Here is a 16,015-nt window from a genome sequence, read left to right as displayed (position 1 = left end):
TGAAGACAAAGCTGCGCTCAGGGGAAGAGAAGGACCTAGGCAAAGGGCAAGAGCCTGATCGACGCTGGTGCTTCAGGTGACCCTGGTGGCTTCCACAAGATCTGAAAATGGATGATACATTATAAAAAAAAAGATGATATTAGCATGCAACATTGTAATGCACACTTGATACCCTTTGTGTTTACAAATGAATACATAAACAATGAACAATCTTTTTTTCAGTGTTGAGGAAGTCAACTGGAACCAATGGAACAGAAACATGGGTATAATTAACGAGGATCCTGGGAAATGCACGAGTTTACCTTGCCCAACTAAATCTCAGAGAGGTAGTCGATGTTAAACAAATATGTGTGTATGTGTGTGTTATTTTAATCCTACATAATATCATGTGTATTTGTTACAGAGCCCAGTCAGCGTGGACTCCTGCAAACGTTCAGTAAGCGCTGGACACAGAGACCACAGCGCAGAGATGTACAGGAGCTGAGTCCTCTAGCTGAGGCCTCTAGCTCAGTCTGATGCTTTTATAATCAGTATCTATTGCAATCTGTTTTGCAATTCTCTTTTATTACAAGTGGTAAAGGAATAATTATATTTTATGATAAAACTTGACTGTGGTTCATTTAGAGAATTTATTCACCTCAAGGGTCATTCCTGTAAGTGTGTGTGTGTGTGTGTGTGTGTGTGTTTTAATGAATATGCATGTGCTGTAATTTAAGGAAGCATTTTTATAAAAGTATATATATAGTTTTAGTTTTATCAAAACAGTGCTGTTTCCCAAAAGCATCGCAAGCCCAAGTTGATCATGGAGACCATTGCCACCATGTAATATTCAACCCAATGTTCACTTAATTGTGATGAAATAAAACTAATACTATTTCCATATTTAAAATATTAGAAATATATACATAACATTAACTTTTAAAAGTGTAGAAGCACCCCAAATAGCTACCTAATTTTCAAAAATACTCAAAAATAACATTTCATATCTTTCCAGTTTTAAAATGTGTCTATATATGCAAGAGTTGGGGCACATAATGGTGACATGATAATCTGCATAATTAGAATGACCTAATATATGCAAAACTGTATTTCAGAACATTTAAGTGCATCGATATTATGTTATATAGTTGCATATACCGTTCATTTTTGACAGGTAATTAATGAAAATATTAAAAACACGATGTTGCAGGTTAAGCTAAATTGATGTGAAAAACTGTTTGTGTATATCGCCATCTTGTGGTGTCTGCTGGTGACTGATGTGGCACAACAACTGAGAAGCATCACAGGATAATGGATAGTGCAAATAAGGTCCATGATGCTCATTACTTATTGCCACTATAATTTAAAGCGTCCACAAGTGTCCATTAGCCTACTTGTTTTACTGACCAATAGAGCACCGTTCATTAAAGTTCAGTGATGGAGGCTCATGTAATCTGGCCATTATTTCACTGCAGAGCTGAAACGCTGTGCTCTGTCATGTAACTAAAATTTACATCCGAACGACTTAAATCTGCAACGACCTGCACGGTGCGCGTCACTTCCGGCACTGTATTCCTTTGATATAAAACAAGCTGTAATCATACATAACTGAGACAGCCAAGGGAAAAGTGGCCTCACCCGGAGTGGGAGCAGTTTTTCTTCTAAATGTTGACTTTTCAGTACTGAATAAGAACTCTTTCTCTTAAATTGGGATAAGAGGTTCTCTGGGCATCATCACGACATTTTAACAGAATGATTCCTTTGAATTGTTCACACACATCCTGTAAAGTATTCTCAAAAACTAATAAATGTAGTTTTACTTAATATAGTAACTGTTACTCAATACAGTAACTGTTGAATGAATGTATACGCTTTGTAAAGATGTTAACGATTTGTATTGTGAACAGTAATATACAAATAAAATCTGAATATAATTCAGTTGACTACGCAAATCTGTAAGTTTGAAGTTTGTCGTTTTAGTTTAAGAGACTGAGTAATCAGAATTTAGAGTCACAGATATGCTAACCATTTAAAAAAATGTTTAGCAATATATTGTCTGTGTAACATAATTAGCAGACCTTTGTTACCAGAACTAACTTAGGCCTGCAACAGTCTACATAATTTGCGAGGATCGGTTTAGAAGTTACAGCAGCAAATGCTCAATTGGTTTACCTGTACCTGCAAGAGTAAACAGTACTGCTCAATAACCACTACCAATAAGATTCACTCTTTCATCTCCAACGCAATGTGATTTTGTGACAAGATCAGCAAATTCATTTTGTTCACTTTCATGTTTATAGTTTGGGATGGTTTGGCAATTCCTGCAATAGCCAAATGAAGTCAGATCATCATTTATAAAACCCTGATGGGCAGACACTGCTTGAGAAGACAGTTTCTTAAAACATAGTCATTATCAAAAAGTCTTTGAGGACTGGATGAGGGTATACACACATGAAAGTTTATGACCAGTTCAAGGTTGAAGATATATAGAAGTAGAAAAACAGTTTTTAGGCAATTAAATAGAGTCATATGAAAGCATAAATTAGAACTTTATTTTATTATTACAATATTACAAAAAAAGAGTAGCACAACTCTCACACTCTTCAGATTCTTCCCACGCATTCAATCGACAGCCACAGAGTGACAGATACGAGAAAGGCTTCTAGAAGCTTCCTCCATTTCACAGCAATTGCAAAAAAAAAAAAAAAATGTAAATAATGAGAAAATAATCTAGTTCAGAATTATAAATAGCACAAATTGCAAAACTGAAGCTTTGAAACATGGAATAAAAAGATTTTGTTACAGCCCAGAACTACACACAGCTATAAAACATAATGACGATAAAATATTCTTTATTTCTTCGTTTACATTATAAAGTAATTCTAAAGAATTGCTTTTCTATTCAACAAAAGCTCAAGTTAATAAAAATAAACAAGGAAAAATGCTGTTCCTTTATAGTCTATTTTTCAAAATCAGAATTCATTATACCTTTATTATAATCATGCTTGTTGTCAAAGGAAAGTCCAAGGACCAAATACTTAAGGCTTCATGAGGGCTGTTAAGGGGAGGCAAACCAACAGTGAGTCAAGACAAAGTGACCCACCAGCACACACACCCCATTCACCATCACACACATGCGCTCATCACATGCACACCAAGTCAGTGAACCCATATCCATATGCAGCCGCATTCATACACAGTTATTACACTTCTTTAAGGATACAGCAGTACAGTAGATAAGCCAGTGTACAATAAAATAAGCAATTCACCTGCTGTTTCACCTTTTTGACTTTTTTTCTTTTAAAAAGTCCTCCTTAATTTAACCACAAATGATCTTGCAAGTGATCAATTTGGTCAATTCAAGCACACTTCACAAAAGAATCAGTAGCAATTCCTACTTTATGTTATTATAAAGGATGAATTAGAAAAAGCAGGATCATAAACCCTTGATTTGGTACATAGTTTCTACATCATAATATTAGTAACAAGCCTACAGACACCACCTTCAGTAGTATGTTTAGTCCTGCAAACCCACTTACAGCTATACCACATATGACCCACCTGAAACTGCACAACTCATCTATACAATTCAAGTAGTAGTTTCTCATATGTTAAGAAATAAAGGGAGTATAATGATTAGGTAAAACGAAAATGGCACAGCTTTAACATTAACATCTGTAGCTCTTCTCTTTTGGCCTTTACAGCTTTACGGAGAAAAGACAGAAGCTTTCACAATCATTATACAAAACTTCACTCACATTAGTGACTCAGAATGCAAATGACACCTGATTTGTTGCATCACTAAAAGAGGCGTGATACATGAATGCGGTTCCTGTCTTTTAAGTTTCCTGTCGGTCACAATGTGTCCAGCAAAACGAGGTGATGTTTCAACCTTTCACAAGCTTAAAGCAGTTCCCATTTCACACATAAATCCATAAAGCCCATAACAAATCCATTTTATTTCTAAAAATAAAGAAACACGGGTGCCTGGTGTAAAGGAGCACATGACAAGAGCTTTCACCTAGGAACAGTCTGAAGGGACCAGTGATTGGCATTTTCCTACATAGTTCAGACACTGAAAAAAGAAAGAAAGGACAAAGAATGTGTCATGCTGAAGAGGGAAGTGCTCTGAGCCTGTCAGCCATCTTGATGTTATAAGACAGGCTTGAAACGTAGATCTCTCAAATGAAAGCAAGTTGGTTGTCCAATGCACAGAAGGCCTGGTGCTCTCAGCTTAGAAGTGATCTATTTCACAAGACACTTTTAATAAAGTAAGCACTAACACAAGAAAGATGTTCATAAATAACCCAGGAGCACTTGAGATCCGGGTACTAGGAGATAGACAGGACTGAAGTGGGGAAAAAAACTAAATTAAATTCCCTTTAGTGCCTCAAAAAGCACTTGTTAAAAAGCAAAAAAAAAAAATTGATCACTTGCAAGATTAGTAACACAAAACACTGCTCTTCATTAGACATGTTTATATTCTTATTTTTTTCTTTGTTTTCATCGACAATCATCCTTGAGATTTTGAGCTCATTTAGTTCCTCTCGTAATGTAATTTTATTAAGACTAACAGAAGATGTCGAGGACACGCACATGTGTGGCTGACTTCACTGAGGAGAGACTGTGTCTGAGGCTTGTGGGCTGAAGCTTATCTGTACCCTGGGTGCTGGCCTTGCGTCTGGGAGGGGGGGACCACTACCCGGCCCATAGGGGGTGGCCTGTGCATCTTCCCCATCAGGATGAGATTCTGATCTCGGAAGCAGGGTGTCTGGAAGTCCCCTCCCATGCAATCTGCAGTTTGCATCAGATTAGTCTGCCCTATTAAGGCACCCCCTACTAATCGATAATGGGCCGCTCCTCCCACGGGGTCCATCCCTGGGGTGGGGTTGGTATTGCCCGTGCCAGTGCCATGGAAGGGCACCGGGAGGTCCTGTGAGCCAGAGCTGTCACTGTTGGGTGTGGGAAGAATACTACCCCATACCGGCGGCTGGTGGTAGTACTGCCCATTGGTGTAGTGCGTTACCGCGCCTGGGGGCATTGCATTGCTGCTGTGGTTGTTGGCAAGTGGCGGCGAGGGGCTGGAGGGTTTCATGGCATAAGGCTGCCCCATGCCCATTTCTGGGGGATAGGTAATGCCCTTGCAGGGGAGGCCAGGGTCAAGACTCTGCGGTTTGCAGGGGTGTCCGCCCCCTTCCGAAATGTGCTGAAGGTGAGCAAGCTGATGCTGAGTCCAGGACCTCATCTGTGGGTGCTGGGGATTTCGCTGAGATTGATGGCTTTGATGCTGTAGGTGCTGTTGTTTCATATCGCTGTGATACATGTGGTTCATTGCTGCCATGTTATGTGGAGGCATTGCACTCACCGGCGCAGAAGCAGTTACTTTATCAGGAGGTCCAATAGCACAGGATGGGTGCATAAGACCAGGAGCGAGTGCACTAGGGTTTCCCGCATGCACTGACACTCGAGAACTGGCGTTGATGAGTAGATTTCGGTTAATGGGACTAGGGTTGGCAATCTGCCCTTCACACATCGATGTGGCACCAGCGCCCTGAGCCCTAGCCTGGCAGAACTGGCTTATCTGATGCACTATGCTGTTTAAGTCCGCCTGACGGTCCTGGTGGATCCCTCCGGCCATGGACAATGGAATGGTTGAGGTAGAAACAGTCACGTTAGGAGGGGCGTCTGCAACCGGTAACTTCCGAGCACCCACCTGCAGGCTTGCAGAGGGATTTTGTAGGTGCTGCTGAGGAAGCAGGATGGCTGAAGGTGGGTGGGCGCCAGGGTGGCCTAAAGAAGCTGCGTGGGACAGATTCTGAGGCCTCGGAAGGCCCTGGAGTTGCTGTGGCATGGAGGAAGAAGGTCTGTGTCCGAGTCCTTGGTGTGGAGGCCCAGGCTGTTGCTGCAAAGTCTGGAGATTCTGAGGGTGTTGAGGAAGTCCCTGTGGATTCTGGGACGCTCTGGGAGGACCCTGCGACAGGTGGTGCAGGTTTAAAGTGCTGGCCGAGGTGGCTGCATAAGGGCCGCCGGCGGCATTCATAATCACCTCTGGGTGCAGACGTGCCCGTGTGCCGTCAAAGTCCTTGATGATGCCCTTGACGAGGGGCACTTTGACGATGGCAAGGAGACCAGTCTTGGCAGTGGTCTGAGAGGAAGGGTAGGGACTGTATCTGGGGCCAGCGGTGTCAAGTCCGTTGACTGTACGTCGAATGTGGTTTCGCTGAGGGACCTTGACGCTGTTGGGGAAGATCTTGATGGTGAGTGGATTGTTGGCAACCTTTTTAGCATAAGCATCCAATTCCGCAGGGGTTGGATACTGAGCAGATCTCATCCTTTGTGGAGTGTCCCCTATATGGAAAAGGGACAAAAAGGAAGAACAACAAAACATTATGCATTGAAAAATGGGAATATGAGTCTTTATGACCTGTCCATCTTGTACACAAAGCTGGGCAGGTGAGAGAATGGAGACTAAGAAGAGGATTAGAGATATTCTCACTTCACAAATCTGAGCTTCATCATAAATTCTGTGGGAAAAATGGGAGAAAGAGGCCATAGTACCCTTAGAAACTACATTGGTACAGCTTAATTTTACACATACTTTCCATTTCAAATAAATGCTGTTCTTTTGAAATGTACAGAATCTTGAACAAAATGTATCACATTTTCCACAAAAATAAAGCATCACAACTGTTTTGAAGATTGATAATAATAAGAAATGTTTCTTGAGCACCAAATCATCATATTAGAATGATTTATGAAGGATCACGTGACACTGAAGACTGGAGTAATGATGCTGAAAATTCAGCATTGCCGTCACAAGGAATAAATTACATTTTAAAATATATATTAAAAAAAGAATATTATTATAATATATAATAATTAAAATAAGATTAGTTAGTTAATATAATATTATTAGTAATAATATTTACAACTTTTGAACTGTAGTGTACATTACCAGTAAAAATTCTGGACACATTTAACTATCTCAAGATCTTGATTGCTGCAATTCATTTAAAACCTTGTGTGAGTGTTTGGTGTTAAGTCACATGCCAGAAAGATGTAGGTGAATGTTCGTATCTCACTTCCTCTCCATCATCACTACCAAACATAACATGCTTCCTGTATGCTATGGTGAGAATGCCACACATACACACACACACGCACACTTTGAAGACGCAGACACCAGACAACACCAATAACTGTTAAGTACTGTACCTCTGTTATATTTAACAACACCGCTGTGATGTGTCTGTGCTTGATTCTCTTACAGTTTCAGTCTTAGAGTGTGAATAAGAAATTAAAACCTGTCTCGCCCTGCCCCCAAAAACATAGCAACCATGTATGTCTGCGTGTAGTGTGGTAAGCATCTTAGCCTCATACGCTCTGCGCTCTAAATAAACTGTCTAATTGGTGAGCTTTTCTATCTGTCTTTCACAAACATCTGTTCTTCTCTTCAGGATCACGGTAATGCTTTTAAAGGTGAGCATAAAAGGAAAAAAAAAAACATTAATGAGCTGAATTATTTATTGGTTTTACATTCAGAAGTCTGCAGGTCTTCGCTCACAATACAAGCTCTTTCCCTGACACAATGCTGCTTTTCCAGAGAGTGACATCCTCACCTGCCGGGACATCTCTGATTCGATGGGTTGAGAATAGAGCAGAGCGGGTGAGAGACAGATAGAAAAAACAAAGGAAGCGAGGGATAGAGAGAAGAAACTGAGGATGATAAGTGCTCTCTGTGAGGCTGCTGAAAGGGGGTCTTTGTATAAAACAAGCTTTCATCACTTGAGGGGAGAAAAGAAAAGAGAGACAGACAGAGAGAGATAGAGAGAGACTTCTGATGTGCACCCACCTGCACTTCCCTTGCTCACACTGACACACACACACACACACACACACACACACACACACACAAAGTATTAGCATGCATTTCTATGCGTTCCTGGCCCCCTCATCCCCAGTGAGAGGATGAACAGCCTGTGCACTGTGACTGAGCTCTTTCATCCAGCCTGAGCTGATTCAGTCACTGCTCACAGCTCACGCTGCCCCGACAAACACCCCAAACATGGAACAAACCCCTACACTTCCTACCACTTTATAAAAAATACCATTCAACATTCATATGTAGAAGAACTACAACTCTCAAAAAATTTAGAAAAAAAAAATATTTAAGGCATGTTTTCCACACGTCTAAGGAAGGATGATATTTAAGAATTTATATGTTCTAATATACAATAACAATACACAGTAAGATATACAGTACCGTTTAAAAGTTTGGTGTCAGTACGAAATAAATTAATACTTTTATTCAGCAAGGATGCATTAAATTGATCAAAGGCGACAATGAAGACCTTAAAATAAATGCTGTTCTTTTGAACTTTCTATTCATCAAAGAATCCTGAAAACATGACCAGTTTCTTCAAAAATATTAAGCAGGAAAACTGTCCTCTATACTGATAATAAGAATTGAAATCTTTTTTTTTTTTTGAGCACCAAATTATCATATTAAAATGATTTCTGAAGGATCATGTGACACTGAAGACTGGAGTAATGATGCTAAAAATTCAGCTTTGCCATCAAAGGAATAAATTACATTTTAAAATATATTAAAATAGAAAAGTTATTTTAAATTCTAATAGTATTTCACAATATTACTGTTCTTACTGTATTTTTGGAAAAAATGCAGCCTTGGTGAACATAACAGACTCTTTCAAAAACAATTTTAAAAATCTGAACAATGGCAGTCAGGGGTAACATTGACATTGTTTTGCCAGACATTACTGTTTTGAAAACAGCCAGTATTTTGTACAGTTTCAATTTGGTGTCACTAATGGCTTAAAAAAAAGCAGAGAGTGATACACACTTATCCATAGCTTAAAGCATCATCAAATACTGAATAAGTGAACATGCAAGGGGAAGGAGATGTGTATGTGTTTGTAAATGTAAGGCTTTTAAATTCTTAAGAAATTCTGTGGGCATAGAGTCTATGCAAGCATGCTAATAAGCAGCTAGCTTAATATATGCTAACTTATCCTAATTAGCAAGCACAAACCTCAACAGACACACATATACACAACCTGTTCTTGTTAATGACATTCAGCTTCTTGTGAAATACTTTTATTTTGCGCAGAGTAGGAATTACAATCCTCTGACACCTCACACAACATTTAGAAGCCCTGCCATTCACTCATCTCATCTGTCTTTCTTTTTTTCCCTCTCCCTCTCCCTCTATGTGGGCTGTTGACTAAACAAAATGGCCCCTGACATTTCTTAGCTAAATAGCTTTCCTGCCAATCTCAGGCCGTGTCAGCTGCCTTCACCGGCTGCCCACATTTGCTCACCTCCTAAAGGGAGAGAAGAGAGAATGAGGAAAATCAGAGGAAGAGGAGGAAGAAGAAGAGCCATGCTGGGCTCAATAAATGAACCACCGCAGGACTAGATCAAGGAGCGAGAAAGAGGACAGTCATTATGCTAATAACTCATGAGGGAGCGCTCTCTCTGTTTCCACTGCATCTCTGTCTGTCTTTGCCATTTTCCCCTGTTGAGTGACATCCCCGGGGAGGCCGGCCGGTGATAATGAGGAGTCAATCTTGTTAGTATTAGACAACAACATACAGGTCGGCAGTCATGCAATCCATTCAGAGTAAAGGAGGGCAGAGGAAAGCGATCAGATGACATTTAAACATTCACTGAGCATCTATGTAAATGTCTCAAGGGACTTTAACATCTCTAGAGCTCAGTGCCATTTCTGCCTCACTTCTCTTCAGGGTTTGTAATTAAAAGGATGATCAATTTAAAAATTAATGTTCTGTCATGATATACCTGTTCCAAACCTTTTTTATGTGGAACACAAAAGGAAATATCAAGCAGAATGCTCAAGCTGCTCTTTTCCCTTCAAGTGAATAATGACCACAGCTGTCACTGGTCCCCGCATCTACTTTGTGTTTATGTACTTCAGAAGTTCCGTTTCAGTCGGACAAATTAAGTAATTAAGATAAATTACTTTTAAGTCATATAAATGCTTTAGTTCAACTGAAATCGTAGCGGTCCATATTGAGTAAAGTCAGACTAACAGACCTAGATATAATGCAACTAGCTCAGCTTCATCCAGTATATAAACATTGTAGTCAGACTACAATTTTTCTCAACAAGGTACACGTGATCTCGAGAGAGTTGATGCTCAATAAGTGTTTAATGCTTCAAATATTTTTTTTTATACTTTTGCATGTACACTGACCCCAAACTAAACAGCAACTTGGACATTCTGCTTAACATCTGCTTTTTTTTCTTCCATTTCATTTTTAGACAATCCCTTTAAAACAGTGTTTTGCACTTTCCTCCCTTCCTCTCTCCCTCCCTCTCTCTCATCAGCAGTGATTTGAGGATCACAGTAATCAGCCAAACCCCAGGAGCACCATTACAGTCACACAGGGTTGTTACACAGCTATTGTCAGCCTTTTCTGTCTAAGAACACCATACACACCTCCCAACTGCCTTTTTCCCCTCCGCACAGACATCTCACACACACACACACACACACACACACACACACATGCTTTTAAACTCTCTTTAATCTGTGAGACTGCTGATCTGAGTGGGTGTTCTTATATTGTCTTATATAGGGTTATTCCTCATGGAGAAGCAAAGCCTCCTCCTTCTATTCATCTCTTTCTTCTTATCTAAAACCATCTCTTCCTTCCCCGCTCATCTCACCTTCTTTTCAGCTCCCTTTGAAAGACTTCAGAGAGAGAAAAGCAAAAGAAACCATGCTCTATTTAGACAAAAGACTGTCTTTTTTTGCCCCAATGTATTTTCATGGCTTGCATTCCTGCATTCCAAGGTATATTCTGGCTTTTACTGTGTCTCCCGAGTTCCCTGAGGGAAACTATGCCAGTGCCAGATGTGCTCCAGTAACATCTGGACCACAACAGGGAGCACATGAATTTGAAAGGGCAGTTAATGACATGCCATGGGACGTTTAAACCAGCATATGCATCATTACATTACATGATTTCGATGGCTTTAAACAGCTGAGGCTTTTCTGAATCTTTTGGAAGTGAAAAACAAAACCCCAATTGTAATATTTCAGATAAAAATTGAGATTTCAAATGTAACTTTAATCAGGGCTCCAGGTTTGCTGTGCTTATTTGTAGGGTTATTATTATTACTATTATTAGATAAAATATTAAACAAAAAAAAGATTTACAACTGTAAATTTGCAATACTAATATTTGTCTTAAACCATCAAGCTTTTATTTTAGTGGAAAAACACAGGGAGTTTTAAAACACCTCCTCTGTTGGCAACAAGTTTATAAACACTTGCAAATCTGATGAAATGGGTATCACACGTCGTGTTTCCAAATGCATGTTAGCGACCCAATCACAGATGAGATGCCGAGATGGAGTTCATGGGGAGCAGAATTTACTGCAAACTGAGCCCGAGACACAGATAACACTTATCATACGAGAACATTTGATAATCATACTATACGCCATTTTGGCAATCTCGATTATTCGGTTTCGATTTTGATTATTCATTCAGCTCAATTTTGAGGTAAATGTTTCTATCATTTACCTTTTATTTTCATGGAAGATTAAATTTGAATATCTAAAATTGACAATAAATGCCATATTTTGATCAGAGTATTATATTTAAATTTATAGAAGAGCAGTACAAGCTTTTCAAACACAAAATTGTGTTATTTAAGCCCTAATATATTGGAAAACAGCAATAAATTAATTGTTCAGAAGATTCTGCACATTTTTTGGTTAACACATGGCTATGCGCTATTAAACAAATTGGAATTATCAGAGAAATGAAAACAAATATATTATACAATGAAAAAATATTTTTTTTGACCACTATGTCCATCAAATTGATTGAGGGACTGGATGTGGACCGTCAAAGCTTGATTTTCATTTATGTTTTCATCCAGTTTATAGGCATTTCTGTGAAGTTCTTAATCTATAAGACAACATCAGTAACATCACAGCAAAGGATGTGGCAAATGAATTAATCTTCATAGACAAACACTCTGGGCCTGTAGTTACACATCTAAATTCATTGAGCAATGAATGAATAATAAAAAAAAATCTGCTTTCCATTATCTGTCTGAAAGAAGCATGGGCATCAGAGATATGCCTTCATTTCCTCTTTCCTACCTGTTCTCCCCCTGTAGTTAGTAATATGACTCCATCTCTTTCTGTATTCCCACTAGTTAGAAATACAACTTCCGTCTTTCTGTGATTTCTGCTCTCTCCTGCAGTTAAAGATATGTCTCCAGCCTCTCAGTAATTGCCGCCTGATGAGGGTCTTCCTGAGGCGATGTGAGACTCATCAGTCTCCGGGCCATCGGCACTCCCCCGGCCGTGTGTCTCCATAGCATAATTTGTCATCCTGATGGAGAGCTAATCTGACAGGATGTCTGCCCACAGACGGAGAAGGCGAGATATTCTGTCTGTACGTATCCTTTTTTCCCTCTGCACTGACTCAGTTTCTCTGTTTGTCTGACTCTCATTTTCTCTGTATGCCACTTATCTGCCTCAATCTATCTTTCTGTGAGCGGTGTGGTTCAGCAGGTGTCTGTCCTTGTAAACCGCCCTAATAAAAAATCCTGGGATTTGACAATCTGTCTCTGGAAATATGCTTTTGCTCACAAACTGCTCTCTTTTTTCCTCCTCATTCCATTTCCTTTCTTTCTCAGTTCTGTTTAGTCTCCCGTCAGACATTTATCTGCTTTTATAGATCTGTTTTCATCTTGTCATTTCTTCAAAGCACTTAAATGTCATTTTTGACAACGTCTGTATGAATTTGTGGTATTAAAAGAGACACACAACATGCACAGCGTGAAAGAATATTAGTGTCTGGTTCATTTGAGACTGCTGAGAGGAAGGTAAACACAAGCATAAAAGGAATATTCACTCAAAAAAATGAAAATTCTGTCATTCACCTTCATGTTGTTTCAAAACTGTTTGACTTTCTTTCTTCTGTTAAATCCAGAAGGATGCACTTTTCCATAACATTAAAGCAAAAGATGACAAAAAGCATCATAAAAGTGGTAATTATGAGTGATGTGCTTTTGTAGTTTACATAGAAAAACATTATTTATTATTTAGTTCATTTCACTTCATTTTTTTCCCAGCTTGTTTTTGGTAAGATTTCTGCTCATTTGTGAAAGATCACATCATGCCCAGCTTTCAACTGTTTCAAATGTTTTATTTGTTTTCCACACTTGTATGTCTTATCATAAGGGATATTGTTAAATTAATCTACTACATCTGTTAGCTAAATCTATAAATAAATGTAAAAATAGGGAGATCAACCATTGTTTTTCATTATATGGAAAAGAACAGAATCAACATTCTGCTTCTTTTATTTATTATTTTCTTTTATCCGCATAAGACAGAAATGGTTTGGAAAAACATGAGGGTTAGTAAATGATGACAGAACATTTGAACTGTGTTTTTTCTGTGTCTGTACTTACATTTCTGAAGTCCAGTGTTCATCTGCGAGTGGGGGTGGAGCTGAAGGGAGAGATCACCTGGCCCTGGCAGACAGGCCAGCATCTCATACACACACTCACACACACACGCACACACTCACACACACACCCACACACACACACACACTCACTCACTCACTCCTAGAGCAACATGGGCCAAATACTCCTCCTCACACTATAGAGAAAAAAAAAAAACAAGAAAAAAAGTGTAATTAGATGTTACTGTAAGCACCTCACTACCAAGTTCTACTGGGTAGCCCTGCCTACAGTGAACTCTCATTGGTCCAAAATCATGCTTCACATTAGGGCTGGGCGATTAACCATAATTTATTTTTGAATTCAGTTTTGGCTTCAAACAATTATGAAAACACAATAACTGAGATAAACTGTGGCACATTCAGTTCCTTTCCATTCCATTCTGGCCCTCCTTAAAGTGCCCCATTATGCTACTTTAAAATTGCTAATTTTGTTTTTGAGGTCTCTTACAATAGGTTTACATCCATCAAAGATCAAAATCACTTTAATTTTCTCATAATACGCATTGCACATCACCACATTTTTCAAAGATTCTCAAATGACTTGTCCGAAGATGTAGTCTCTCTAAACCCCTCCTTTCTGAGAGCCTACTCTGCTCCGATTGGTCAGATGGCCCAGTCTGTTGTGATTGGTCTACCACTTACAGTGCGTGTTGAAAACAAAACGCCCATTACCATAAATGAATTTGCCCTATTGTTTGTAATTTTATTTGTTTTAATTGTGTTATTGACTGTTTACTTTTCTTCAATAATCTTCCGCAGATTTTTAAACTTAACGCTATTTAGCTTATAAGCTTCTGCTGTTGTATTGAAATTGGCATCAAGAATTGTAAAATTTCCCAGGTATCTAAATTTTCATGTGAAAAAAAAAAAAAAAAAAAAAATCACTCATCCACTAATTGTGTTAAATAATCATGATTATAATATCGACCAAAATAATTGTGATTATGATTTTTGGCATAATCAAGCAGCACATAACTGAACACCAGATGTGTTCTGATTAGCTCTTATTGAGTGGTGTTGTGCAGCATTTCTGCATTCAATAATTGTTTAGTATTGTTATTGTTAACTAAAACTATGAAAAATTGTCTTTGTTAATTGAAATAAAGCTGAATAAAACAAGTTTATGTTGAAGTACTAAAATCACCAAAATTAAAAATTTGATAATAAAAAGTTAAACTCTGAAGTTAATTCAAAATCTGAATAAATACTTCAAAAGTATGTAATGAATCTAAATCAAAACAGTGTTTGTATAAAAAAAAAAAAAAAAAAAAAAAAAAATCAGATTTACATGATTTACAAGCTTTCACAGTACAGAACACAGTCCAAAATACAGAAAGAAGACAAAAACAATCCATTGATACATGTAACATAATGCTATACACTATATAATTCAAATGTATAAACATAAATAAATGTAAAACGTCTATGAAATGTTTGAGGTTTGTGAACTAAAGGATACATTATGGTTAATAAAAATACAAAAAGATCTTAATTAACAAACATTTGTCAGTAATTTTGTTACTAGCTTATTTTTAAAACAAACAAATTAAAAAATGTGTATTTTGCCCTCAGAAAGACATTATTTAAAAGGGATGGTGTGCATTAAAAAGCTTGTTGTAAGGAAAGGTGCAAAGCTAAATGACTCACAATCATGTTTTGGATCATTTTTCAACATAACAGGAGCAATGAGACAATTACCATCTGTCAGTTTGACACACACATTTTCACTGAATTCATTAAAACTCAGCAAGTCTTCTAATCAAGTGTGCCATGAGGAATGCATCCAAACATTAATTCAAATGTGCGTTTGAGTGCAATTTCACACATATTTATGTGAAACTTGTATGGCAGAGTTTCAGTTGCAATTACAAAAAGAACTCAGCTATGATCGCTACAAAGCCTTGCTTACACATCAATTAATCAACCAACCAATCAATCAAATGAAGGTTATGATATCAGGATTTCAAAATATCCTTCTTCAATCATCTTTTTTTTTTGTCAACCGTGTGTGTTCAGAGCAGCAAAAACCCCTCACGTACCTACCGCTTCCAAGCCACTCTTACTAACCGTACAGCAGCAGGCAAAACACACCTAATATCAAATCTGAACTTCAATTTAACATCAAACATACCAGCCAGAGTGCTCTGACCGTGCCCCAGGCGCTTCATCTCTCTCTCCTAACCTCCACATCCTGCACCCATCTTGTAGTGTGAGCGCTGTGATCTAAGGTGACCTTTGCTAAATTCCAAACTTTCACATTTTAATCTTTCATTTGAGCCGGGCGAGAATCAGACCACTGAGAACCTTCCCCGACACCTCAACCATCGGTGATTAAACAAAATGAGTTGGTGTGACTGTGCAAACGTACGTGTGTGTATAGGCACAAATTCAAAGGCACAAAATGGGAGGAATTGTCCTAACCAGCTATCACTGCAACAGGATGTTCTGTCAATCGCTTGGTTTTTTAATTTATGTGGCAACGTACTAGGTAGCCCT

At 38.5% G+C, this 16,015-nt stretch overlaps 1 protein-coding gene across 3 annotated transcripts in view; it reads right to left on the bottom strand.

Moving 5' to 3' along the window:
- Nucleotides 1-2,509: 2,509 nt before the first annotated feature.
- fam222ba (family with sequence similarity 222 member Ba) overlaps nt 2,510-16,015 on the bottom strand; it is a 60,129-nt gene continuing 46,623 nt past the window's right edge. For all 3 annotated transcript variants that reach the window (XM_051893089.1, XM_051893088.1, XM_051893087.1), the window contains exons 2-3: nt 13,464-13,656; nt 2,510-6,327 (exon numbers count right to left, since the gene is read on the bottom strand). In XM_051893089.1, the coding sequence (XP_051749049.1) occupies nt 4,631-6,327; nt 13,464-13,545 (1,779 nt within the window). In that variant the 5' untranslated portion in view covers nt 13,546-13,656 and the 3' untranslated portion in view covers nt 2,510-4,630. The remainder of the gene's footprint in view (nt 6,328-13,463; nt 13,657-16,015) is intronic.

Source organism: Ctenopharyngodon idella, chromosome 5, assembly GCF_019924925.1.
Source record: "Ctenopharyngodon idella isolate HZGC_01 chromosome 5, HZGC01, whole genome shotgun sequence".
Taxonomy (NCBI): domain Eukaryota; kingdom Metazoa; phylum Chordata; class Actinopteri; order Cypriniformes; family Xenocyprididae; genus Ctenopharyngodon; species Ctenopharyngodon idella.
This window is presented reverse-complemented; position numbering and strand designations above follow the sequence as displayed.